At 35.3% G+C, this 27,781-nt stretch overlaps 2 protein-coding genes and 2 long non-coding RNA genes across 4 annotated transcripts in view; 2 read left to right on the top strand and 2 right to left on the bottom strand.

Moving 5' to 3' along the window:
• The first annotated feature begins 254 nt into the window (after window positions 1–254).
• LOC123654308 (60S ribosomal protein L37) lies at window positions 255–3,160 on the top strand. The gene is made up of 3 exons (XM_045590222.1): window positions 255–366; window positions 539–674; window positions 2,981–3,160. Exons 1-3 carry the CDS (start codon window positions 364–366, stop codon window positions 3,118–3,120), a joined length of 279 nt encoding a protein of 92 aa, XP_045446178.1. The 5' UTR covers window positions 255–363; the 3' UTR covers window positions 3,121–3,160.
• Window positions 3,157–6,061, bottom strand: LOC123654310. Its single transcript, XR_006743224.1, has 2 exons — window positions 5,807–6,061; window positions 3,157–3,790 (listed from the first exon to the last, which is right to left on the bottom strand). It is a non-coding gene; the product is annotated as an uncharacterized LOC123654310 (long non-coding RNA).
• The window catches only part of LOC123654307 (PDZ domain-containing protein GIPC3), a 25,936-nt gene continuing 3,973 nt past the window's right edge, over window positions 5,819–27,781 (top strand). The window contains exon 1 of the mRNA XM_045590220.1: window positions 5,819–6,061. Coding sequence (XP_045446176.1) covers window positions 5,819–6,061 — 243 coding nt within the window. The remainder of the gene's footprint in view (window positions 6,062–27,781) is intronic.
• Window positions 16,955–27,781, bottom strand: part of LOC123654309 — a 25,024-nt gene continuing 14,197 nt past the window's right edge. The window contains exon 2 of the long non-coding RNA XR_006743223.1: window positions 16,955–17,233. This is a non-coding gene — a long non-coding RNA (uncharacterized LOC123654309). The remainder of the gene's footprint in view (window positions 17,234–27,781) is intronic.

Below are 27,781 nucleotides of genomic sequence, written 5' to 3'. Positions count from 1 at the left end.
TCTAACTTATATTTCCCTCTTAACCTCGGTTCGACTCGCCCAATCACAATTTTCGTAACGTTATCGTCGCACATTTACCAACTTACTCCCCAAGTCAATCGTGCTTAAAAAAGTTTTATTTCAAAAATACTTGTTAATTTTCTGCTACTGAGTTGATATCGATTGCGCGCATCACGCGAAAACACACTTTTGAGAGTCCTCGATTATGTCACATTATGTGCTATAGTGCTGTAATTAGAAAACTACCATAGTGTCTTATTTTGTAAAATCAATTTATTTATAATGCAACACTGGCCCACAGATATTAACTAGCAACATCTTTACTTTTCTTTCATCGGTCTTTGATTGTCAAATTCCGACAAAATGGTAGAGTATTTTTTTAATTTTAAAATAAAATCCTGAAATATCATTTAAAATATGACATACAATTGTGGAGTACTCAAGCTAAACGCTTTCGGATAATATAATTATTTATAGTTAATGTATATTTTTGTTTTAATGAGTGGTGGGAAAAATAACCTTTTGGTAAATATTTCAGACGAAAGGTACATCAAGCTTCGGTAAACGCCGAAATAAGACACATACACTGTGCAGAAGATGTGGAAGATCTTCATATCATATCCAAAAATCGAAATGTGCTCAATGTGGTTATCCTGCAGCTAAATTGAGATCTTGTGAGTAATTTAGTCCTATATTAATACTGATAGGTTAACCCGTTAACATAATGTTTTGTTACTGACTTTTATAATCATTTCAGTTCAATTCTCTGACCCCAGTATGCTTATTTTGCCTACAATGATTGAGGAGTTATTTTCATTATAAATAATTCTTTGTAAATGTAGGTAAATCATTTACATAAAATGTTCAAAAATGTGACACTAGTAGTGTTCACATGTCACATTGAACGTTTTAAACACAAACATACATCGACTGTCTAAAATTATGGCAAAATCTAGTTTAAAAAGCGTTAGTCTTCTAATTGAACTTGTAATATCGTCTAAAGCATTTTATTTTTGTTATTTAGTGGTTGGCTGTATATTACATTCAATATATTAATATGTATCCAATAGTGATATATTTGATGAAAGAAATACCAATCACATTCCATTATAACAAGTTAACAATGATGTTAAAATATCAATAAGATGAGAGAGATAGTAGATTCATTGTAACTATGAGACACAACTTCTTGGTGTTAGTGTTACAATAATACTTAACTACAATAAGTTAAGTAGTAAATAGTGTTATATTATATAATAGACATTATTTCATTACATATCCTAACAGACAACTTATAATTATCCTTTCAGTAGTAATTCCAAAACTATAATATAATTGTCTAGCTGTAAGTTTTCCTAAAAATAATAAAATAAAATAATTTTTATAAATGTCAAGTATATTTTAATTAGAGATATATACTTACAATTATAAAGTAGATTAGCACTCAAAAGGAGATGGGGACTTTTGAGCCAAAATGTAATGAGTAGAGATGTTGTTTAGAAAATTGGTCATTTTTTTATTTTAAAATATAAAATATCAGCTCAATTCTGAATCTAGAAGCGAAGAAAATTGAGAAAGATAGTTTTCATCAAATTATTTGGGTATTGATTCAATTTTAATCGATTACAGAATTCAAAAAGAAAATGTTTGCACTAGTTAATTAACTCAAGATATTTAGATGCACAATTAAAGCTGTAAACGATAAAGAACATTCAAATAAAGTTACATTAATATCGAAAATATCAATTAATATCTGATAAACCAAAATGATTATCGATTTCATATCGATTTAAAATAAATCATATTTTTAATGACAGCTTTGACAGCTGACTAACAGTAATACTGTGTCCGTCAATCGTTTCGTGTTACTGTTTTCTGATGCATTCGGAGTCCATTCCTGTTATTTATTTATGGTTTCAAGTGTAGATAAATATTTGTAATGAGTTTTCAAACAGTCTTTACTAAATATAACAAACATTAATGCTACAAGAAATTAGTGATAGGGTTTTTTTGAAGACATTGTAACATAACCTCACTTTCACAAAAAGTCTAATAACTCCACTCTCAGATGGCCAAAATATAGATAATTTTCAGCGAGGGATCAATAAGCCTAAATGCATTAATTGATACCATTTTCATTTCATTACATTTTGGCCCAAGAATGTATGGAATCGTATCCATCTCCTTTTATTATTTCTTACATTTTATGAATGAATAAAATATTATGCTGTGTTGATAACTTACTTTGAAGTATCTTTTTTGAAGAAAACAAAAATTCAAAATTTCTTTATTCAAAATAGGCTTTAAAAGCACTTTTAGATAATATTTTTGCAAAGTATTATTAATCTTTAAAAATTTAATTATAGTTAATGTAAAGATTTTATCAATTTGCAATACCTTTACATTCTATTGTGTCGATTCTGGAAAAACAAAGTAATTTTTTCCAATTTTCAATAATTGTTTAGTTATCTTGTATGTAATACAGCATCAGTAAACCCATCACAGCTTTATCATTAATATAATTTTGAACCAAATAATGTGTTTTAGGTGTTAAAGATTTTTAAAAACAGTTTTTAAATTTGTTTAAAGGCAACAAAACAATCATTTGTGTTGTTTCTTTAGTGACACGATGTATGTTGTCAGAGTAAATTATTGTTTCTGAAATTTAAACAGAAAATGTTAAGTAATTTAAATTTTATTTTGATGAAGTTTAACTTTTGAAAAGTGATTTTGTATTATAAAGATTCAGTTGTCTTGTGATTGAGTATTATTAAATCTGGTGATTCATATAAAATAAAATTTTCTTTTGTTACCTGCCCCTAATTACCCAGGTTAGCCCTGAAATCTTAAGATCGTCGATAAATCGTAACCCATTTCAAAATCTAAGGATTAGAGAAAAATTTGGGGTTGAATTGTTTAATTAAAGTGTCTAATTATACAGAACCAATTGTATTTATTACATATTATTATTTTGTTTCAGACCACTGGTCAGTAAAGGCTAAACGCAGGAAGACTACAGGAACAGGCCGCATGCGTCATCTTAAAATTGTTAGAAGGCGTTTCCGCAACGGTTTCAAGGAAGGAAAACCTACACCTAAGAAAGCTGTTGCATCTTCGTAGACTTATTGCTTAATGTCAATAAAAAAATATTAAAACAGTCTTTTATATTTTATTTATTAAAAAATGATCATTATTACATCAGTAGCACACATAGATTCAGCCTTTTACATCCCATTGCTGGGTATAGGCCTCTTTCTCCATGTAGGAGAAGGATTAAACCCATTTCACTGCTCCACTGTGAATTGGCAGATATTTTCCCTGCTATGAGTAATGATTGTTATCGGGTATTTTTGATAACAATGAGGACGGACTGCTTAATGTGCTCTCTGGAGGCACAGTGGGGAGACCCACAAGGACAGACATCCAAACTGAACAGAAGCATCTGTAGATATAAATATCCATCCTCAACCTGTTAACTGTCTCTGTTGACTCATCAAGTCCTATATCCCCTGAATGGGGCAAAGGGCGTCCACAGTGGGCTGCCATCTCGCTCGTTCTTGGGCTATCAGCTTAATCTCGGGCCAGGAAAGCCTGACATTCTTCATCTCCGTGGTGACGGAACGACGCCACGTTTGCTTGGGGCGGCCATGTTTCCTTTTCCCTTGAGGAGTCCATTCTAAGGCTTGTCTCGGTATGTGAGAGGAATGTTGACTACTTGTACCAATATACGAGAGTGGTTGTTTTTCAGTAGCAGTTTTATATAGTTCTATATACTTCTACAGGGCAAAGGCTGTGGAAAATGGGGAAAAATGTTAAGATTGTTTACTGTGGGTTGGATAATATCCTGATCATAAGTAATAATAGTATTGGCATTTGTACACTACAACTGACCACAAACAGACAATCCAAATTTATTTATTTCTATACATTATGACTTCAATAGTCGTAACAAGGATAACAATTTATTTTAAAATTTACTCAAGGAATGATATAAGGTTAATACATAGTTGCTAAGAAATTATAGAAGCTTTTTAAGCTTTCATGTTCACTATTATTTTCATAAAAATAATCATTTTTACAAAAATAGGAGGAGGTTCACAACCTCCTCCTATTTTTGGAAGTCGGATATTCGATTGTATTTTTTTATGTTACCTCAAAACTAAACTTTTGATCGGTGCGTGTCGTGGTCCCATTTGAATTTAAATGTAACTATTACTTTTCGAGTTATATCTAATAATGCCTATTTATTTGACTTTTTTTGTCGACCTATACCAATTTTGGTGATTCTTGTTTTAATCGAGCTCAAAAGCTGATGCTTGTCTTGTAGTCCCATTTTAATTTGATCGAGAACCGATGACTACTTTTCGAGTAATCTTTGATAACGCGCATTTACTTATTTTTCGTCAACTTATGTTGTACTCTACATATGTTTGCGAGCAAACACAAATTATGATATTATATTTTAATCTTTTTCTTATTTACTGAATTTTTTGTTCAATTACAATAAAATATAGCATATAAATATTATTATATAATTATATATATCTTATTTTAAATTACAGCACCAAATAAGATACTTTAAAGAACAAATTTTATAACACTTAAATAAATAATATGTTGCTCAAACGCCATCTATCAAAAATCGAGAAAACGTCGTCGATAGACTAAAATAAATTAATAACGTCGAAAGACTAATAAATTGTTTTCTAATAGCGATAGATGGCGCTAGTTTATTTACCATTTTGATATTATATTTTAATCTTTTTTTTTTATTTACTGACTTTTTTGTTCAATTACAATAAAATATAGCCTATAGCACTCCTGAATAGTGTAGCTTTCTGTTAGTGAAAGAATTTTCATGATCGGATCAGTATTTGCGAAGATTACCCCCTACATACAAACAAAGTTATAAACTTTACCTCTTTGTAATATTAGTATAGATTAATTGATATTATAATCTTTACATATATTAAAATGGTAGGAAAGTCAAAACTGTACATTGAATATTTTTTTTAAAGAATACTTGGGGTGTGATCTACAATCGACACCGAAGCCAAAAATATAGTTTTTAGAATTTTAGTCTGTTTTTCTGTATGTATGTCCGGGATAAACTCAAAAAGTACTGCATGGATTTACTTCAAAGGCACGAATATTATTAAGAAGTCGATCAACATATAGGCTACATATTATTACGCTATCACCTACGGGGAACGAGCAGTGAACCTTTATTTCTTCAACGCATTCTGTAACAACGTGTAATCTAACGACGTATATTTGAATGTTGTTGTTATTATGTTAATAACCATGCTATAAGCTAGCTTCACACTAAATAAAGTCATTCTGTAGTATATTTAGTATCAGCATTGCACCCGTGCGAAGCCGGGGCGGGTCGCTAGTAAATAATACAATGCACAGATTACAGATAACGTAGATTTGAAAAAGGCGGTAATATCGTACTCTATCTGTCTTTCACACTCCTCTGACCTCACCCCTCACTTCCTCAGTTTATTCGACCTCAGTAGTCAGTCCGGCGACTGACTTGTAGTTGTTTGTACGTCCTATCTCTTTCCGTGGTTCATACTCTTCGCTCTTATAAAACCTTCAAGTGTAGAATTCCATTGAATCTTATCCATCGTCATTGAGTGATAACTTATCGTAACTTGTGACGTGATGATATTCACAGGTAGAATTGTTACTAGTAGTTCTGCGTTTAGTTGTGATTAACTTTGCAGTTGCCGAGCGTAATGAGTGTGCGTTGACTTTTACAATAAAGAAACTTAAATTACCGTTATTTAGTGATACCTACGTATATCTCGTGATGTCGTTGTTTAAAAAGAAGACACCGAAATATTCGGCACCGCCCGTACCTCCTCCTCCGGCTGAAGAAGTACAGAACCATCAGTCTAACGGTGTCGACAATAACAACGGAGCTCAAAAATCACAACTAGTATTCCACTGTCAACAGGCTCAGGGAAGCCCTTTAGGACTTATTTCCGGATTTTCAAATGTAAAGGAGCTTTACCAAAAAATAGCAGAATGTTACGACTTTCCACCCGAAGATGTAAGTAACGTACATACCACTTGTTTCGTAATATATTTAAGTGTCAATCAGTATTGAAGACGACCAATATATTTGACACTGGAATTATAATTATAAAAATACATAATATACGAAGACTAATAAATCAAATATTCGATATAAATATTTCAGTTTTAGTCATGGACATTACATATTAACGACCATCTAGATATTTATTAGTCATACATAACATTATTATTGTATTACCAACCATGGGACTTTTATGTTTTATTATTATCTTTTCTATGACGTGTTATAATATTGGGTTATCAAACATACAAAAGTATAAAAATATCATTTTTTTGGTGGTCCACGTTTGAACAATGAATGATTTTACGCAAACATAACACATAGACTAACTAATGATAGTAAAAAGAAACTAAAATGATGAAAATTAGGTCACTTCTGCCAAGTCAGTATTGGTCACATCAAAATTCTGATATAGGTACTAAAGCTCATCTATTCATAGCTTAAAAACTAATTGATGTACAAATAACCAGACAGGAAAAAAACATACAATTACTACATGTTATGTAACTTATTTTATAACTTTATATTTGCCTATACAAGTGTGTGGTCTGTTTATCTAATACATACCAGCCTACTTTAGTTTCTTTTCGTTCCTTTTATTTGGTAACAAAAATATATCCGGACATAAAATATACATAAAATGCGTTTTATACGGGTAAAACTAAAAGAATAGCTTCTCCAATTTACTTTATTAATTTGTAAATACTTACCGTTAGTTTATTCCTTTTGAAGTCTGTTATCACCAAGGTCATATAAATATATATTGATATCAAATTCATCAAAATTGATTCAGCTGTTTATGCAGAATAACTACTTTTGCATTTATAATAGTAGCAATCGTAAAAATTAAGTTAGTATAATATAGAGATATAAGACGTTTTATAGAGATCAGCGTATGCATTATTTACCTAGGTACCTATTTCGGAACTTTAAAAAGCATTCAATAGGTTGTTTTATTATTTGTTTTGACAGAAATAAAGTTCCGGAAAAATTAACATACTTTTAACTCAAACTTGGTTCAGGTTTCGAATACGAATATTGCACTTCCAATTGCTTCTAATATTAGAATTTAAAACACTAAACCTGTATGTAAATAAACACCCACAAACATGATCTAAGATGGCTAAAACGGTCAACAAAGTTATTTTCAGCTTAAATTAACAGCCGATATAAATAAATTATATAAACAGAAACAAACATTAAATTGTTAGGAAAAAAAAACGTATCGTAATCGTTATTTTGAATCGGATATAAAATTATCGATAGGAGGATTCGGTTGGCCTAGGCGGCTAAGTCTTCATTTCGAAGATTCCACAATGCTTGAAGACAAGTTTTCGAGCAATACCCACAAAATGAGCAAGTTGAAGTGGTAGTTGGCTAGTCACCTGTGTCGCAGGATCAATGGCCGTCGGAGCAGACATTTCCTGGAGACCAAGTCCAAGACCGTGTGTTGGAAACGCTGTGTAGGACGTCCTCGGTCCGCTGGACCGTCGATCTACGTAAGATTGCCGGTGGAGGCTGGATGAAGATTCCGAAAAACCGTGATATCTGCGCGAACCTGGAGAGGCCTATGTTCTGCAGTAGACTGTGATAGGCTGCACTGACTGAAGGGAATTATTTTTATTTAAACGTTAGGGCAAGTAAGTTGCATTTTTAAGTTATAATATCGATTTTGATATCGCAGTAAAATGAATAGACGCTAATTTAATTTCACGTTTCTAAATGCAATTTTTGCAAGTCGCTCCCAAAAATGATAGAGAGAATTTTTTTAACTTCAAATTTTTTTTGTACGACTAAAAGCATAATCACATGATATTACAATCATTGTTTCACACATAAACTTTATAAATATTGTCTCATAGTTTTAGTTTCAAGGCGTGCGTAATTTTACATTAATATTATAAAATATATAAAAGTTGCTCACGCGGAAGGCGTTTATTGTTCCGTCTAAATTTTATTGAATTCAAGTAAACAATAGTCTGAAAAATAAACTAGTTGAAATTTAGGTTTAGTCTTTCTACAATCTTCAAATGTTTCTCCCACTTTTTCCTGCGCGTATTTAATATATTTTAGACATGTATATTAAGCCATTTTCTCATTTGATGCGTACACATAATTTGCGCCATATCTTGACGTATTTCTACATATTTTGACCTTTCTGTTTGTTCCTAATAGATTTTTCATTGCAAAACAAAAGTTGTTTTATGAACTGTTTTTCCATATTTCTATAATTAAAAATTCTTTGTATTTGGTAAATAAGTTAGTAAGATGTTAAGTGGTTTTGAAATAAAACTACTGATGTACCTACTCATCGCACAAACACATTTATTTCTTTCAACTATATCCGATAAGAAGTAAAGTGTATTGATAAAGATAGTATGTATCTTTATTATATCTGATATGGCGAAATGTAATTTCAATGCTTTTAAAATTCATTATGTTTCTTTAATTTTAATAATTACTTTAGCAATGACCTTACTTGCATTGGACGATTAGATTTTGAACCAATGATGTTTCGGGTTACTATTATCCGCTATAATATTACAATACTTGTTAGAAAAAAACAGGGTTCAAATAAGACAATTTTGTTTCACAGACATTCGTTCGATTCCGATTTAAAAGTTATAAGCAATATCTTCCTTTATTTTCTACGATTTTTTATATAGCTGAAAAATATAAGTATCAATCAGTTCACAACCGCACTGGTGTAGTAGTCGCCTAAAAGACAGGACGGTTTGCGGGTTCAATTCAATATTTCTTTCCGGTTTTGATGTGTTTTTTGTGTGTATGGTTACGAATGCTGTGTGGTTACGGCAGTAAAGAATATAAGTACCCCCTCTCTTCCCGCGGGTGTCGTAAGGCGACTAAGGGATAACACAGTTCCATTACCACTTTGGAACTTAAAAAGCCGACCGATAGCGGGATAACCATCCAACTGCTGGCTTTGAAATACACAGGCCGAAGACAGACAGCAGCGTCTTCGTTGTTTAAAATGTAGTTGTGGTGTACAATAAAGTATAATAAAATAAAAATAAATAAAATTTATTTATTAAAAATATTTATTAAAATTTCACGCCTTAGGATGAGCGAGCCAACCCACCCACCCCGTCCTCCACTTGGGGGAAGAAATCCCCCTCTCCATTTCTCTACGCCGTCTCAGAGTCATACCCTCACTGTCCATACCTCAGTGCCATCCAATGCCACACACCCTCGAACCGACTCGTCTGAGCCAGGAGATGACGCAGCAGCGTTGATAGGCCCCCCACGAGGTGGACCGACGATTTGGCCAGGGTCTCGGGAAGCTGCTGGATGTGTGTTGCGCAGAACCGATCGTCGTGGAAAGCTTTAGGGGTGGCTTATATCCAGCAGTAGCTAGCAGTGTAAGCTGATGATGATATAAAATTCTTGTGTTACAGTGTTAGTTAACATACTCCTCCGAAACGGCTGGACAGATTTTTATGAAATTTCGTTAGACCTACCTGATATGTATATCGGGTAGGTCTAATGTTATTATTCCTATAGAAATAATAACATTGTAAACTAGAAACAATAAAAATAAATAGGTAGGTAATAAGAATAAGTAAAGTGGCGTAAGTAGCATCGACTGTTTAGAACACGAAAGAATAGACAATTTACAAATTCGCTGAAACTTGATAAACAATGTACTGTTTAATTTTTTGAACGCGAAAAATAAGAACATAATTTATTGACTAAGAACACAGACTCACGTAACTACTTTTTTTCTAGAACCGCTATGATTTTTTTTTAATGATGTTCTGCTCATAAATAGAAAATCGTTTTACAATTACTATTTAATAAAAATCAAGTAAAATCCACACGACCGATCATATAATTTAATTTATTATCTTAATATATAGTACGAATAATATTTTTCTTTATTCGAGTAGATATGATGTTAAAGAATAATAATTAAAATTTACTAATTGTACGCTAGAGAAGTGAGTATTGACGTCTGTAGATATTAAAAATTAAAAGATTTTAGACAACGTTTGCATAAATTGTTAATGTTATGTTACTGTTAAAAATACTTAATGCATTTTTACGTAATCTTTCACGAACAGAGATGGTTTTCCTTATCTCTTTTCTCAATCCTTTACCACCAAATGTGTTTACGTGTGATATAAGTTGCTGTGTCAAAAATAACATTAAGACTATGTCATGTTTGCTTTTAATTTGACGTTGATTGATTGAGTTACTTTATGTCAGTCACAGTGGTTAGCGATAGTACAATAGTTCATTTGTTAAACAATAAAATATTTCTGTGTAAAAACTGAAGCAATATTTTCCGCAATAACGTTATTGTTTTTCATTTTTTTACAAATAGTATATATTGGTGCACCTTTATTAAAGGAAATTAATTACGTCGTTATAATTGAGTAATAAATGCCTTAACTGCGTTAAATGCACTGGTTTTTTCCCTCTCTATTTAACTGATATTTTTAAAATGTTTATATTAAGGGAAGCTTTAAATATATGAGAATAGAAAAAAATATATATTTATATTTCACATTTAAATAACTTTTAAAATTGTAATTATTGTTTCTAAAATTACATTCATCGTCTACTGCCCATAGGCCTACAGCATACTTCCGATTAGTACTATAAATGTATACTTAATCTCCGACGCCCTCGGTTTTGTTTCGATGTAGCCTTAAATCTGTTTGCAGTAACTTTGTTTACCATCATGATCACCATCATGCGCTGTGTGGCTACGGCAGTAAAGAATATAGCCATCCCTTCTCTTCCCGTGGGTGTCGTAAAACGCGACCAAGGGATAACACAGTTCCACTACCACCTTGGAACTTAAAAAGCCGACCGATGGCGGGATAACCATGCAACTGCTGGTTTTGAAATACACAGGCCGAAGACGGGTCTCGGTCAGACGGTCAGCGTCTTCGGTGTGACAAAGCCAGTCCTGCAGTCACCAAACCGCCTGCCCAGCCTGGTGACTATGGGCAAAACACATTATGATGATGACGATGATAATCATCATCATCACTGCCTATCGCAGTCCACTGCTGGACGTAGGCCTCTCCAAGTTCGCGCCGGTTTTCCGCAATCCTCATCCAGCCTACACTGGCAATCTTACGTAGATCGTCGGTCCAGCGGGCCGGAAGACGTTCCACACTGCGTTTGCCAAGATGCGGTCTCCACTCCAGGACACGTTTGCTCCAACGGCTATCAGTCCTGCGATACAGCTGACCAGCACACTGCCACTTGAACTTGCTAATTCTGGGGGCTATGTCGGTTACTTTCGTTCTCTCGCGGATAATCTCATTTCTAATCCTATCTTTGAGAGAAACCCTAAGCATAACCCGTTCCATTGCACGTTGAGCAACTTTTAACTTGTGGACCAGTCACTTTCCACGTCAGTGTCCACGTCTCGGCACCATATGTTAACACAGGCAGGACCCTCGAAGACTTTTGTCTTCAAACATTGCGGAATCTTCAAAGTGAAAACTCTACGAAGTCTGCCAAACGCCGCCCAGCCCAACCGGATCCTCCTATCGGCCTCCTTCTCGAAGTTTTTGCGGTCAAGATGGATGGTAACATAATCCAACTTCGAGAAGAGTACGATAGACCGATACCGGTCTCAGCATAACTTTGTTGTTAAACAAAACTTTCGTTTTGTCCAAGTTCATACCGTTGTTGTTTGGTATGATTCATTTTGTTTGTAATATCTTTGTAACGTTTGAAATAACGTACATAAAAAAAAATCATAACATTTAAGAGGAAAGGGTACCGGGTCTTTCTCCATACAAACGTAGTCGACTGTTTTCTCCCTGGATAATGACACTAGATCAAATATTTTTGTGACATAGAACTCTTTGCTGCCATGACCATGCCCCTATGTTTTGATTTTTTTCATATTCTTATTATCATAGGAATTAGGAGACTTCAAAAACTCGAAATATTGCATAATTTTTTGTACATTTTCAGACACTCATTAAAAAAAATATATGCATATTTTCAAAAAAATGAAAACATAGGGGCATAGCCGAAGTCTTCTTTTATTTTCTAAAAAAAAAAATTTTTAAAAAATTGCCATGTTTTGAGGAGAAAACAGTCGACTACGAAACACTGTTTTGGTCAAAAATTATATACCTAAAACGGTCTGAGCTGCAGTTGTCCCTTTCTTGCTTTTTGGGGGATAGGTCTGGGGGAGGGAAGGGTCAAAGCAATACGTATATACGCCAGCGAAGTGATGCCTCATAGTCGACAATTATATCGATACACTAGTGATGTTATTTTTAGTCGATATTTTCTAAAATTCGTATTAACAAAATTAAATAATTTCTCTTTTCATAACTACAATAAAACCGTATTTGTATATGCGGTTTTTATTGTAACAACCTGGGCTAACGAAGGGTTTCGCTAACAAATAACAATGATAATTATGGTAAATAACTGTGTTGTTTGTTTTTGGTATCAAAAGGGCTCAATACAAGGATTTCAAAAAAGTATATTATGATTATTATTACTGTAATACTAATAAAAAATACAATAAGAAAGTTTAAAAAATTAGGACTGCTCTTTCCCATACCTATGCCAAGCAAGCTGCGAGCCGCGCTTCTTCCTCGCCTCCTAGGCGAAAAACAACTTCGGGGTTTACTCTTTCCAATATATTTTTTTATCAATTTCGGAATACTTTGTAAAAAACTATGCATGGTCAAACATAAATAAATATAGGTACGTAGCGACTTTAGAACCTCCTCTGTTTTTTTTCATCGGTAAAAAATTGCTTAGTTGTTTTCTTGACATTACTGAGGAGCAGATTATTAAATTTGGTCGAATCTATGTACCTATGCGATTCGTATTTGGACTTCGCAAATAGAATCATATTTCTGAATTGCGTAAAAAACTCAAGTGGCCCCACTAGCGTAGCATTCCTTGGAACCCCGGGAACCCTGTATCAAAATTAGTGGGGGGGCAGGCAAATGATGGCTAAAGGTTTCTCACAAAAAATGCTTGCATTGAATTAAAATAAATGTTTATTGATTATAAGTTATAACTTCCTCCTAGAATAGAAAATAGTGAGTGTAGTCTGCTGTAGCTGTTCCTGTTCCATCGAAATCCTTAGGTAATTTTTTATCAGTTTTAGTTTTGAAAAACATCAAGTTAATACCTCCGGAAAATTGGATGCAAGGCTATTGAATTTTATCAGTAATAATTCCATGAGTTCTTTAATGGAATGAATGTTTTGAATTTCGGATTTTAAGCTAATTTAAAGAGCTTGTAGTTCCAAGCTGGAGAGTTATTAGCCTTTACCTGCAGCAATAGATGCGGGGGATCGTTCGCTTCAGCCTGTGAGGCCAATACTATTAGTGAATTCCTATGAATCTTCCGCATCTATATGGGGGATTCACAGGCGCATAACCTGAAGAAGAGATTCAAGGCTGCCTCCAGGTCTTACAGGTAGTAAATCGCTAGGGCAAAGTTCAAACACAGCAGAATTGGCGAGAGACTATTGGGCTTTCCAAATGGAACCCATGCCTTTTGTTTCTTACAAAAGCTGTCGAAGGTAACTTTTTTTAGTCTACACTTCCATCATTGCGCGAACCTGAAGGCTCTCTGGCATATTATGCGAAAAAGTAAGCGAAATTCTTTGCACTCTTTTTGCGTCGAATTCAACTCTTGACGATGAGGGAAAAGCACCACCGAGCATTCCACGGTGCGAACACGCGATGCGTAATGTGCACTATGAGCAGTGCCGTTTGTCGTGTTCTGCATTATTTCGATGTCAAGAAGTCTAGTGGTGCTAATTGTATCCACCAGTGGTTTGCAACCAATGTGCGAGCTTCGTGCGCAATGTTCAAAGTGTGGAATGACCTTGCTAAAATTTGGGGGTTTTAAAGCGTCTAGTGTCTACATCTTTTCTCTAAAGGCCATGGGTGACGGTAGCCGTTATAAATCAGATGGCTTCGTCTGCTTGTGTGCCCCATTCTTATATAAAAAAGATTAATTCATTGTTCATAATGATTAACTGAATCCCGAAATAAACGATACAGAATGTATTGAATGAATTGGGCGCACGCTTGACTCGGATAAAAGGGGACTGCTTTTCAGACTTCAGTCATTTCTGAAGTTAAAACTCTATAGGTATGTATGACAGTTTTTTTATTCTTTTTTCCAGGAAGCACAAGATTAAGTGACATTGTGGATAGCATTTTACTAATTTTTGCTTACACACCTTAGGGGCCCTGTAAATAGGGGGCCCCGTATCATTGATACGGCTGATACGGCAGTAGTTACGCCCTGAGTGGCACCCAATTCCCTACTTCGGGAATACGTATATTCTCAACTTACTTTACTCTATTCTTTATAATCCTGTTGTACCTGCTTATCTAAAACGACGATTTAAATTTTTTAGTGATTCCAATGAACGTAGTCTTCGTTCTGAGGAAAGCTTACTTCTTGAATTTCCCTCTCACTCCTCTTTCTTTTATACTAAATCTTTCACTGTTCGAGCTTGTCGACTTAGGAATTCTATAGACGTGTAAAATCGGTTTCTATTTTTAACCCACTTCCAAAAAAGGAGGAAGCTCTCAATTTAACTGTATTTTTTATGTATGTTACTTCAGAACTTTTGACTGAGTGGACCGATTTCTACAAATTTTTTTTTAATCGAAAGGTGGTGTGTGTCATTTGGTCTCACTTGAGTTTATTTGAGATCTAACAACAACTTTTCGAGTAATATAAATAATACGTTTTTACTTGACTATTTTCGTCGACCTACGTTGTATTATACCGCATAACTTTTTACTAGGTGTACCGATTTTGATGATTTTTAATTTAATCGAAAGCTGATGTTTATCGTGTAGTCATATTTAAATTTCATCGAGATCTGATAACAAATTTTTGAGTAATCTTTAATAACGCGTATTTACTTGACTATATTTTCGTCTACCTTTGTTGTATTACATGTCGATGTAATTGAAGTCGGCTTTTTTTCCTTTGCGTACAAGTCGAACTCGGTCCACCCAGTCAAAAGTTCTGAAGTAACATATATACAAAAAAAAAGAAAAATACAGTCGAATTAAGAACCTCCTCCTTTTTTGGAAGTCGGTTAAAAATCAATCTGATACGTATTATTATTTTCTGTTGGTGTTCAATAAAGTGTATTGTTATGTTATGTCATGTTAATCAACCACTCTTTAAAAAAAATCAATCGATTACGTAATTTGCCTAACTAAAAAAACATAAATAAAATAATAATTGAAAAAGTCGCCTTCATGATTTTTGTAAGTGTACAGTACATAATGTTTGAAATTGGTGTAATTTATTTAGCTATCTTTGTGTAATTATTGAATTTTTATCTTGTTCCAGCTTTTTCAATTGACTTTCTAATAGTTGTTCTTCACGCAGGCGGCTTTTCTTGTTTTTTTTTTTTATTTATAATATTATTTTTAACCATTGTTATATCGCCGCAATTATATGTTAATTAATATATATAACCTATACCCATGTATTAATAACTGCGACAAACATGAGACATTACAAATTATATAGGTACTAAGGCAAACATTTTATACTGTGTATGTACTACATTACATATATATACTATACTTACACTTATACTATGTACTACATGTATACACTATAATTATGTATGTATTTCATTACCCATTCTTACACACACCTCAACCATGTAATTACATACCTAATTCATAAATAAAGTACCTAAGTATTTCGATAATTACCCACAAAAATATAGACATGTATCAAGTCACAAAGAGTATCCAAGTCAAAATAATAAAACATAATAATAAGTAGTTTACGAAATTCAATAATAGTAAGCCGAGTCACAGCAATACGAAGCAGAACAAATTCAATAAAACAAGCCAAATTCAGAAAAATAGCACTATGCGCTATATGTACTCGTAGTCAATCACAAACGAAAGATGCGAATACTAAAATATCGTCAACAATTAATAGCTGAATAGCCGGCGCACGCACACTAACAACACGACAGTCACACATAGAAAAAACGGGGCGGAGATGGCGCGGGGCGCGGTAGCGGCATGCAGCGCGACAGAAACATTTTATTCAAATACCTATTTTTGAAAAGTCTCTTCGGTACCCTTTCCTCTTAACGACGACACTGGTCACCAACTGGCCTGCCCAGCGTGGTGACTATGGGCAAAACACATGAGTTCACGCCATTTTTGGTGCGAACTTGTGGAAGCCTATGTTCAGCAGTGGACTGCGATAGGCTGATGTGTGTGCGTGTGTGTGCATGCGTGCGTGCGTGCGTGCGCGCGCGCTTGCTTGCGTGCTTGCGTGCGTGCGTGCGTGTGTGTGTGTGTGTATGTGTGACTCCTTTGTTAAAGTGTACCTCCGGAGAACTTTCTTTTTTTTCTTTGTAAAAAAACGGATTCGTATTTAATTTTCGAAATCCAGGTTTACATAGAGGGGTAAAGTAGTGTATAATCATTATACTACAATAATTCATGACCTCTTTGTACCACATTTATGGGTCACCGTTCGTGCGTATAAGTGCGGTAATTTTATTAATACGAACTAGTCTTATTTTACCGTACTTACAGAATTTCCATAAACGGGGGGATACTTTTTACTTTATATGCAATCAAAATTATATAAAAATAAAATTTCTACTTCCGATATAACAGAATAGCGTTTAAGATACATTGAGTCGTAATAATTACATCGACTAAAAATATGGAATGCATGGAATGTTTTTTTATGGATCTAGCTGCATTTTATACCCTGATTCTATACCTGTACTTAGATTTTTGCTAGCAGCTTTACTTTTTGAGATATGAAGGGTAGCTAATTTTATAAAAAAAAAAAAAAAAAACATGGTATCCCGTCATATAACAATTTATTTAACAATCTAATTAGAACAAAACTTTCTTTTATGTGACTTTCTTGAATTAGTTGGAGTTTTACTACTATTCTGGATAATCCAACAGTAGTCAGCCATCATATTTTCAAAAGTCCTGGGAGCGTTCCTCCATGAAGCGAATATCCTGATGAAAGCGCTCTCTCTGCTCCTCGCTTAAATCTCTAAGATTTTCAAAAAAATCGATCTAGGCGGCTATGCATGGAATGAATCTTAATGCTCATGTTGCATCCAAGTTGCTCAAAGTATAATAGTTGCTGCTTGACGTGATCAGAAAAGTCGATGGACTTTTTATTTTTCAAAAAGTTGTTTACGAGCCAAACAAACTCATTCCAGGCATTTTTATCAGCGGTTGTCATACTTTCAGTAAAATTTACATGGTTTATTAAATTTCTAATTTATGGTTCTTCGAAAATTCAAACTTAACTTCTCAGCACTAAATTTTAGAAGTGATCTGGATATATACTGAAATGTACTTGGTTGGGTTTCTAATGTATTATATTTTAATTTATATTTTTTCAGGTGTTTATTACTTTTATTGGTATCTAATGTACCTATAAACTGAATACCAGAAAGGTCTAGTAATTGACGGCACAGTAGGATAAACCACCAGTTTGAATGATTTTGGCGGTTTTTTTATTATTATTATGCTAGTGATCAATGCATCAATCATGCAATTTTTATTTTATTTTTTTTATTTCAAGGTAGGCGTTACTCAGCAACATCGCTGTTCAAGTTAGACTAACTTAATGTCTCCAAAAGAGACGTGAGTCCGCCGACCGGTTCTTATTCTAATGTATGGTACAATTTATCTATGTTTTTTTATTTTTTTTAATTATTATTATATTTTTTTTCCTTATAATAATATACTTATATCTATCTAACCTAAGCTAGATTTTGGCGGTTAATTCCTGTTATGTTTACAACGCAGAAATAACAGATGTCGTGGTCGTTCGACAGTTCACGCCAAATCATAGAACTAATGAGGTTCAAGGGATCCCTCCAACACACATTTTACACACTATATTCGGTATCCAGCTTGAGCTTGTTGTTTTTTTCTAATGGCCGTTGATAGTACTCCATGTAGGATGTAGGCATTTTTTAAGAAGTCCGATACATTTAAACAGAATTTTTTGAATGTATATTTACCAAAAATGTGACAAAATCTATTTGGATTGTTTACATAGGTCCTTCTAGACGAAGCCATTGAAAAAAAGAAACAGAAATTAATAAGACGTTGACGATACCGATATCAACAGTCAAATGTAGAGTACATTTTAAGTGGGTACCTGTATCTCCTAAACTAGCTGACAGAAAAAATCTTAGGGTAGATTTAAAGAAAGCAAGCCTAAATTAGTAAACAACAGTTAAAAAATCTCATGCAACAAAAAAAAGTTCGACTGTTGTGCAGTGTAATATATTTTTTTATTATTTTTTATATTTTATTATTAACTAATACCTAACTGGGTGTGAAAATCGCTTCAGCATGTAATATCCCACTGCTGGGTATAGGCCTCTTTCCCTATGTAGGAGAAAACTCAGAGCTTAATCCACCACGCTGCTTCACTGCGTATTGGCGGTCTAAAAATAAAGGGTAAAAAATATATATACAAAAATAAGACGTCAATGATTTTAATGTAAGCGATTTCAAAAATTCTGATCGTCTATGAGATCGTATATGATGATGAAGAAATAGCGGATTTCCAGACAAATTTCATCCCCTATTTCACCTTTTTTAAGGTTAATATTTTTAGTAAAACTGAAACATGTGTTTTTCTCTCATTTTTAATTAGTAATCCAAAACTAAGATTTGATGTTTTCAGCTTAAATAGTGACGAATTTCTCATTTAAACTTGCAATCCGTATTCGTCCCTTTAAGCATACAATTGTCCGCTAATGCTGAGATGCATATTTATTCATTTTTAATCAATAGTGCAAAAATTAAGTTTCATGCTTCTAATTTAAAAAATAAAATGACGGACGGAAAGATTGTATGTCAAATACATACTTTCAACCGCTATTTGGCGCGTATATACGTATTATTTTTCAAAATAGGCAAGTTCTCATTGGATGCCTATTACAATAAATTTGTAGTATTTGTAGTGCGAAAAATGAAAAGACCTTCAAACTAACTTGTTCGAGTCTTTAGAGCACCTTAATCCAGTCCTCGTCCACCAGTCAAAAGTTCTGAGGTAACATACATTAAAACATTGCTGGGTATAGGCCTCTTTCCATGTAGGAGAAGGATCAGAGCTTAATTCACCACGTTGCTCCAATGCGGGTAGGCGGATATATTCCCTACAAAGAGTAACGATCGCTATCAGATATTTATGACAACAACCGGGACCGACAGCTTAACGTGCTCTCCGAGGCACGGTGGGGACACCCACAAGGACTGCACAAACACCCAGACTACGGCAAACGTCTGTATGGCCAATACAAATGTTTTGTTTTGTGCGGGGATCGAACCCGCAACCGCCAGCGCAACAGCCACCACCACAGTCACAAACCAGTGCTGTGACCGGTGCACCAACTCGGCGCGGCGCGTGTGCTATCTATTTAGCGTAATTTAACTTATTTAACTTTAGATAGGTAATTGAGACTGGTCGTTAAAATTCAGTGTCAAAATAAACAGAGTGATCAAATAAACAGTTATGAGTACCTTTTGATTTGTTCTTTGTGATTAAGTTCTTTGGACCACTACAAACAAAAAAAAAATGTCTACAATGAGTATGACCCACCAACTAATTAGCAAACTTTATAAAAGCGATCAGATCGAGTGCCAAATTAAAAATGTTTTAATAATGCATTGCATTAGTTGTGTTGTATCTGTAATTCTTTACATTTAAGTATCTGAGTTTTATCATAAATACCATATAAAGTATAGGTTATAATTGTCTATTACATAATTTGAGAAAAGGTACCTTTTTGCACAATACTTCGTAAAAATAAATGGCTTCCAAAGGTTCATATCTTTGCTGAAGCGTATTTATTAGGACAATAGACGACCATGACGGTCCATACAAGCAGTAAAGGTCATTGGAGAAAATGTTTCAGCGTTTTCGTGACCTTTTACGCCTAAATATTTAAAATAGTCTTCTGAAGAAAAATAACGATAAGTAAATTGGCAATAGGTATTATTTAGTATTTGTTTCCCCAATGCATATGAAACCGATCAAGTGCACTGTAACTTGCACCCGAAAGGCTTTGGTAACATAATATTTTATAAGTGTAAGTGGATATGAGGCTAATAAGTATAATGTTCTTTTTTCAATTTTTACCTTATAAAATAAAATCGGAAAGTTATAGCCGTGTGTTTTGCTATTGCATGTTTATATAATTAGTCCAGAACTGTCATTGCGGAAGCACGCACGGCTGGACGGCCAGGAAGTAGAATGGCCCAGGGGCGTAGCCGGCAGCCTCTCGTGTGTTATGCACTGCTGATACGATTTGTCAAATTCACACGAAACTATCAAAAATTTCTATTAACGAAATATTACTATTTTATAATAATTAAACCAAATTAGAAATATTAGCAAGACGCAATAATACAGAGATAAAATTCATTCGGAATAGTAATAATAATTATTTACTAAAATATAAACTATAAACAAAAATAGAACTATATATATTTTTTGTCCAAATAGAATTCACTAATGCTTTACAGATCGAAAGTGCACGTGCCTATGGTTTTACGATGACCTACTGCTGAAGGGTCAAGGACCGACCGGTCGACTTATTCACTAGACAATGTTAAGCAGTTATATTTACCAAAAGTCAAAAACGAGTGCAATATTTATAGTATTTGGTAAAACGCTAATAAGTATTCGATAATTAAATATCTAGGATAATCTAGGTATGTTCTGTTTCTTAAAACCTAGATGTTATACAAACAAATAAATACAAATATAGTGTATGTTATACAAAGAAATAAATTTAATTTAAAAACACATTTACAAAAATACAGTTAAATTTTGGTATTGAAAACTGTTGTCTATTTTATTATATCTAAGATACGTTCATTTATGATACGTTAGAAAGTTACATTCTAGAATATTAAAGAAAAATAAGATTTTATTTAGGTACATTAGTATTAAAAAAAAATTCGTGCTGAAGTTTGTCTTTTTTATGGATTATAGTATGATAGGTAATTTCTCACATTTTTATTAATAATATGTCTATATCTATACTAATATTATAAAGAGGAAATATTTGATTGTTTGTTTGCATTGAATAAATTCCGAAAGTACTGTACTGAATCGATTTGAAAAATTCTTTCACTGTTGGAAAGCTACTTTCCGCGGGTGACATAGGCTATATTACATTTGTTTAATTTGAGAAATTTTTTGAAACTTGTTAAATGCCCGTGCGAAGCCCGGCGGGATTCTAGTAAGTTATAAAATATGTCAATATAACAGTATTGAATATGGATATATTATTATTAACTTTGTTACGCGTCATTTTAGATGTGTCGCATTGTAAATGATTTATTATATATTTGAAATTGTTCGAAAAACTCAACAAAATGTATTGTTGGCCAAACCTAAATACTAATATATTTGCAGTTATTTAAAATAAAATGTTTCTGCTGAAACGCACACAACCTTGACATACCTAGTGTGTTACATTAACTTTCATAAATTAGTTTGCTGAGAAGCAGCCACATTACATTACTTAGTAAGGATACGGTCGTATGACGGTCGTATATAAGATCATATAATAATAATAAGAAATCTGAATAAATGTAAATACTGATAATTATGTTGTAGTCTTTATTAATATAGTGTGTGTTTAGTATTCGAAAGGATTTCCCATGGGACAAATGCACACAACCAAACTAAGCAAACTTTCATTTCGATGCAATAAAATCCCATAGGATTTTTTTAGAACTCTTTAAATAAAGACGTAGGAGCAAGAGTACCGAAGCAGTGTACTTTTGTAATATTTAGCAAATATCATGCTGCAGACCTGGTTTATTACATGATGTATTTTGCTGCCATTTGTATCACACAGTCAAAATTACATATTTTTGAAGAGTAACTGCTTGTGTAATACTGTGAATGATGTAACACATGAAATTGAATGACGAAATTTAATTATAATATTATGATATTATATTTTTTTATCCAAGTCATTTCTTGCGGTTTATATTTTATACATATGTTCATTATAATCTCCTTAATCCCTTCCAATCCGGCTTTCGTCCTGGACATAGTACCACTAGGTACCACCAGGTAGGACATACGATCACTGCGTTAATTAAAATCACTGATGATATCAGGTCGAATATGGACAACCAAAGAGTCACGGTGTTGACGCAGTTAGATTTTACTAATGCATTTAATACTGTGGACTTTGACTTAATGTCCGATACTTTGTATACTCTTAACATATCTCCTGAGGTGACTGAGTGGTTTCAAAATTATTTGCGAGGTCGCCGGCAACGAGTCAGGGTTAACGACTCCTTTTCTAATTGGAGTGCGGTCAGTGCTGGCGGGCCGCAAGGTGGCGTGCTTTCCTCTCTCTTATTTTCTATCTTCATCAATTCCATCAGCAAAGTTTACTCTCTACCATCTTTATGCTGACGATCTCCTAATCTACACACACTGTACTATTGAAGAATTACCACGAACTGTCTCTATTATCAATGGTGATTTACTACGAGTTGCTAATTGGAGTAAATCCTTTGGTTTAACGGTCAATCCAGGGAAAACGCAAGCAATTATAATAGGAAGCTCTAAATTAATTTCTCGCATTAATAAATCACAACTACCTCCTATAATTTTTGATGGCGTTGAAATCACATACAGCGATAAAGTGACTAACTTGGGTGTTTATATTGGATCAAAATCTCTCTTAGTGTCCACAGATGTGTGAATTAAGTCGAAAAGTAGGATCACTCCGCAGGCTGCAGAATTTTCTTCATACTTCCACCAAAATTGCACTTGCACATAGCATCCTCTTATCTTTGCTTGAATATGCTGGCACTGCTTATCTTGATATTACTGAGGAGCAACTTAATAAACTTGAGCGCATTCAGAATTTATGTATCCGTTTCATATTTGGCCTTCGCAAATATGATTACATTTCTAATTTTCGCAAAAAACTCAAGTGGCTCCCAATTCACCTTCGCAGGAATACTCACATACTTTGTTATATTGCATACTATTTAATCCTGCAACTCCTTCTTACCTACGTGAACGTTTTCAGTATCTCAGTGAGTCTCATGAGCGAAGCCTTCGCTCTGATGATAGTTTACTTCTTAAAATGCCTCCCCACTCCACTACTTTCTATACTAAATCATTTACTGTCCAAGCTGCTCGGCTTTGTAACTCCCTACCTTTGCCCATCAGACGCGTTGAATCCCTTCCAATTTTCAAGAAGTCTGTAAAACACTATTTCCTTCAATTGTAATCCTTCTATCTAGTCACATATTATCTCCTGTCCTCACTTTGAATCTTATCATAATAATTCATTAACTTTATATACGTCTATGTATGTCTATTACAACTTTCCATATATATATGCCATGTACGTACATATACTTTATTTTAATTATTCTTTTTTTTAGTGTACACCTAAACCATCTATATATATACCATTTCCTCTGCGCAAAGGTTGCCCGGAAGAGATCGCTCATTAGCGATAAGGCCGCCTTTTGTACTTATCTCCTGTTTTTATTTTTTGTCATTTTGCTCACTCTTGGTGTACAATAAAGAGTTATTATTATTATTTTCTTTTTCTCTTCTCTTGTTAAGAGAAGGTAATAATCTGCCATACAGGCCTTAACCAAGTATGGCAGATGGTTCTGCGTTGGAGGTGATTGTTGAGGCTGTCAGAAATTTTCGAGTGATACGGCAAATGTTGAGAACTGTTGCTTTTTGTAAGGTGTATGTTAGATTGGTAGACATGTTTAGAATTTTTAAGCTGTTAGTAAGAGTTTTAGGTATGATTCCAGTTGCAGAGAGTACAATGGGAACAATATGAACAGTATCTGCATTCCACTGTGTTTTAATTTCTATGCGAGGTCCTGGTACTTTGTTAGTTTGTCCGATATGGTTGTTTGAATATTGTGGGTGTTAGGGATTCATTCATTACAGCATAAACAGTCCACTGCTGGACATAGGCCTCCACAAGTTTACGCCAAAAATAACGTGAACTTATGTGTTTTGCCCATAGTCACCACGCTGGGCAGGCGGGTTGGTGACCGCAGTACTGGCTTTGTCGCACCGAAGACGCTGCTGCCCGTCTTCGTCCTGTGTATTTCAAAGCCAGTAGTTGGATGGTTATCCCGCCATCGGTCGGCTTCTTAAGTCCCAAGGTGGTTGTGGAACCTTGTTATCTCTTAGTCGCCTCTTACGACACCCACGAGAAGAGAGGGGGTGGCTAAATTCTTTAGTGCCGTAGCCACACAGCACAGGCAGCAGCAGGTGTTAGGGATAGCAATGTCTATTAGATAGACTGTTTTGTTTCGTTTGTCGTGAAGAGTAATATCTGGTCTGTTGTAATGCATATTATTATGTTTTAAACATTGCAGTTAAAACTGTACATTATATTATTTAACACCATTGAACCACAATAATGAATGACACAGTAGACATAAAGAATTATAGTTCCAAATAGTCCTCATTGGTTCTCAAATGTGAATTTTTTTTTTTTATAGACATTACTAGACAGTAAATATTTACAAGATCGATCTAAAGCAGTTTAAGTAGATAATTATGTCTTTCAACTATACCTAGTTACGTTTGTCACTTTCTTGTACTGGTATTATGATTTATGAGTCTTATCGCGGTTATATTACCCATAGTACGTATGTAACCAGCTTTAGCTGAGTCACCTCACGGCCACGGATGTTAATTCGTCGAAAAGTCAAGCAATAACAAAGTAAAGAATATTCCTAATAATAACACGATAACATTTAAAATATATAAATATAGATAATAATCGGTTTTAATTATTTAAAATACTGAAAAAGTATGATAATATTTTTCGTAGAACCGTGTGCTTACCTACAATAATTATAAGGAGAAAATATTGTTTATGTAAAAAAAAAACTGTTATTACTTAAATAAATTGTTAGTTTCAAGCTTCTTAAGGTTATTATTATTTAAATTGATAAATTTCACATTTTCATTATTTATTAAGGTTAAGGTTTTTTTTTATCTACAAAATCATGTAAAATACTTTAGTGAAGTGCACTCAAACGTGTACTTAACGACTTAACGATATAAATTTAAAGCACAATATTTATTATAATCAATTAATCAATAACCCACGAATAACTATTACCTATATCTATACTAATGTAAATAACTGATATAATCAGTTCAGTTCAGCATAGTGCAGTCCACTGCTGGAAATAGGCCTCCCCAAGTTCGCGCCAGACATCCCGGTTTTCCGCAATCCTCATCCAGCCTACACCGGCAATCATACGTAGATCGTCGGTCCGACGTGCCGGAGGGCGTCCCACACTGCATTTGCTAAGACGCGGTCTCCACTCCAGGACCCGTCTGCTCCAACGGCCATCGGTCCTGCGACACAGATGACCAGCCCACTGCCACTTCAACTTGCTAATTCTGTGGGCTATGTCGATTACTTTCGTTCTCTCGCAAATAGTCTCATTTCTAATCCTATCTTTGAGAGAGACCCCAAGCATAGCCCGTTCCATTGCACGTTGAGCGTGACACGTGAGAGACTTTAAACTCGTGGACCAGTCCCTTCGTCAGTGTCCACGTCTCGGCTCCTTATGTTAACACAGGCACAAGCATTGCTCGAAGACTTTTGTCTTCAAGCATTGCAGAATTTTCGAAGTGAAGACTCGACGAAGCCTGCCAAACGCCGCCCAGCCCGACCGAGTCCTCCTATCGGCCTCCTTCTCGAAGTTGTTGCAGCCTAGTTGGATAGTATGGCCTAGGTAAATATAATCCTGAACAACCTCGAGAAGGGCACCATCTACCGATACCGGCCGCGGTATGACTTGGTTGTTAAACATAACTTTCGTTTTGTCGGAGTTCATACAGAGACCGACACGTCGGGAGGATTCGTTTAGGCCGGCTAGCATTTGGCCTAACTCATCCAACGTCTCCGCGAAGATGACGATATCGTCGGTGAAATGAAGGTGAGAGATGAATTCACCGTTGACGTTGTTGCCTCGTTCCCCCCAATCCAAGGTCTTAAAGACATCCTCCAGCGCAGTGGTAAACAGTTTCAGTGATATTACATCTCCCTGTGCTGTGTGGCTACGGCACCAAAGAATATAGCCAATCCCCTCTCTTCCCGTGGGTGTCGTAAGAGGCGACTAAGGGATAACAAGGTTCCACTACCACCTTGGAACTTAAGAAGCCGATCGATGGCGGGATAACCATCTAACCGCTGGCTTTGAAACACACAGGCCGAATATGGGCAGTAGTGTCTTCGGTGCGACAAAGCCAGCCCTGCGGTCACCAACCCGCCTGCCTAGCGTGGTGATTATGGGCAACACGCATGAGTTCACGCATTTTTGGCGCGAACTTGTGGAAGCCTATGTCCAGCAGTGGACTACAATAGGCTGGAATGATGATGATGATACATCTCCCTGTCTTACCCAACGCCGGAGGGAAATAGGTCTTGTTCTCTGGTCCTGGACATGAACGGTCATCGTCGCCGCGTCGTACATACATCTCAGTACCTCGATATATCGCCACTCGATATGACATCTCTGCAGAGAGTCCAGGACAGCCCAGGTCTCGACAGAGTCGAAGGCTTTCTCGTAGTCTACAAATGCCATACACAGCGGTTCATTATATTCTTCCGTCTTTTGAATAATCTGCCGAACAGTATGGATGTGGTCTAGGGTGCTGTAGCCATTTCGAAACCCAGCCTGCTCCGGTGGTTGGAATTCGTCGAATCTTCTGGCGAGACGATTCGTAACAACCCTCGAAAACAGCTTATAGACGTGGCTCAGAAGTGAGATCGGTCTGTAATTCTTCAACAGAGACTTATCGCCCCTCTTAAAGAACAGCACCACCACACTCCTGGACCACGCCCCCGGCGTGGTACCTCGGTGGATGATGGCGTTAGAGTCTTGCCAAGGCTTTTAGGGAAGGTCGCCCTGGGGCTTTAAGGAGCTCAGTGGTAACTCCTTCCCCCGGAGCCCTTCCGTTTTTAAGTTGCCCGAGCGTTGCACTAATCTCACCCTCTTCGAAATCCGGGATACACTCCGCAGAATGGCGCAACAATGGTGCCCGTGGATCTTCGGTGTCCCAAGTCGCAGGCTTGCGTGCGTTCGACGATTACAACTGTCCATAAAAATTCTCAACCTCGTCTCGGATCTGAGGGCGAGAGCAAACGGTTCTGCCATCCGCTGTTTTGAGCTTCGCAAGAAGGCTTCTCCCCAATGGTCTTTGGAAAACTATGGACCCCCTATTCTGCTCAATCAGAGTAGCAATCTCTCTCGTATTTGAGCAGCGAAGGTGTGTAAGTTTCCGTATCATTTTGGAAAGAGCCCTCTGTTCTGGCGAAGCAGCCGGCAACTCGCGTATCTGCCGCATCAGATCCAAGGCTTCGGGACAAAGTTTGGTCTGCTTCGTTGACATTCTTGGTGGAAAGTGTCTGCGACCCAGTGTAAACACCGTCTTCACCACGTTGTCGGTTATCTCGTCCACATCGCAAGTAGTTTTCAGCGAATCGAATCGGTTTTGGAGTTCCAATTGGAACTGCTCGGAGCCACATATGTAGTATTTGGGGCAGCGTAGGCCGGAGAGTAGATTTCTTCAAGTGGGCCCGCTCTTTTCGGAGGCATATAT

Source organism: Melitaea cinxia, chromosome 6 (genome assembly GCF_905220565.1).
Source record: "Melitaea cinxia chromosome 6, ilMelCinx1.1, whole genome shotgun sequence".
NCBI classification, from domain to species: domain Eukaryota; kingdom Metazoa; phylum Arthropoda; class Insecta; order Lepidoptera; family Nymphalidae; genus Melitaea; species Melitaea cinxia.
The sequence above is the reverse complement of the archived record's forward strand: the minus strand, read 5'-3'. Positions and strand labels throughout refer to the sequence as shown.

Coding starts and splice junctions, on each gene's coding strand:
- LOC123654308 (XM_045590222.1), top strand. Junction 675..2,980: donor TGCAGCTAAATTGAGATCTT/GTGAGTAATTTA, acceptor ATTTTGTTTCAG/ACCACTGGTCAGTAAAGGCT.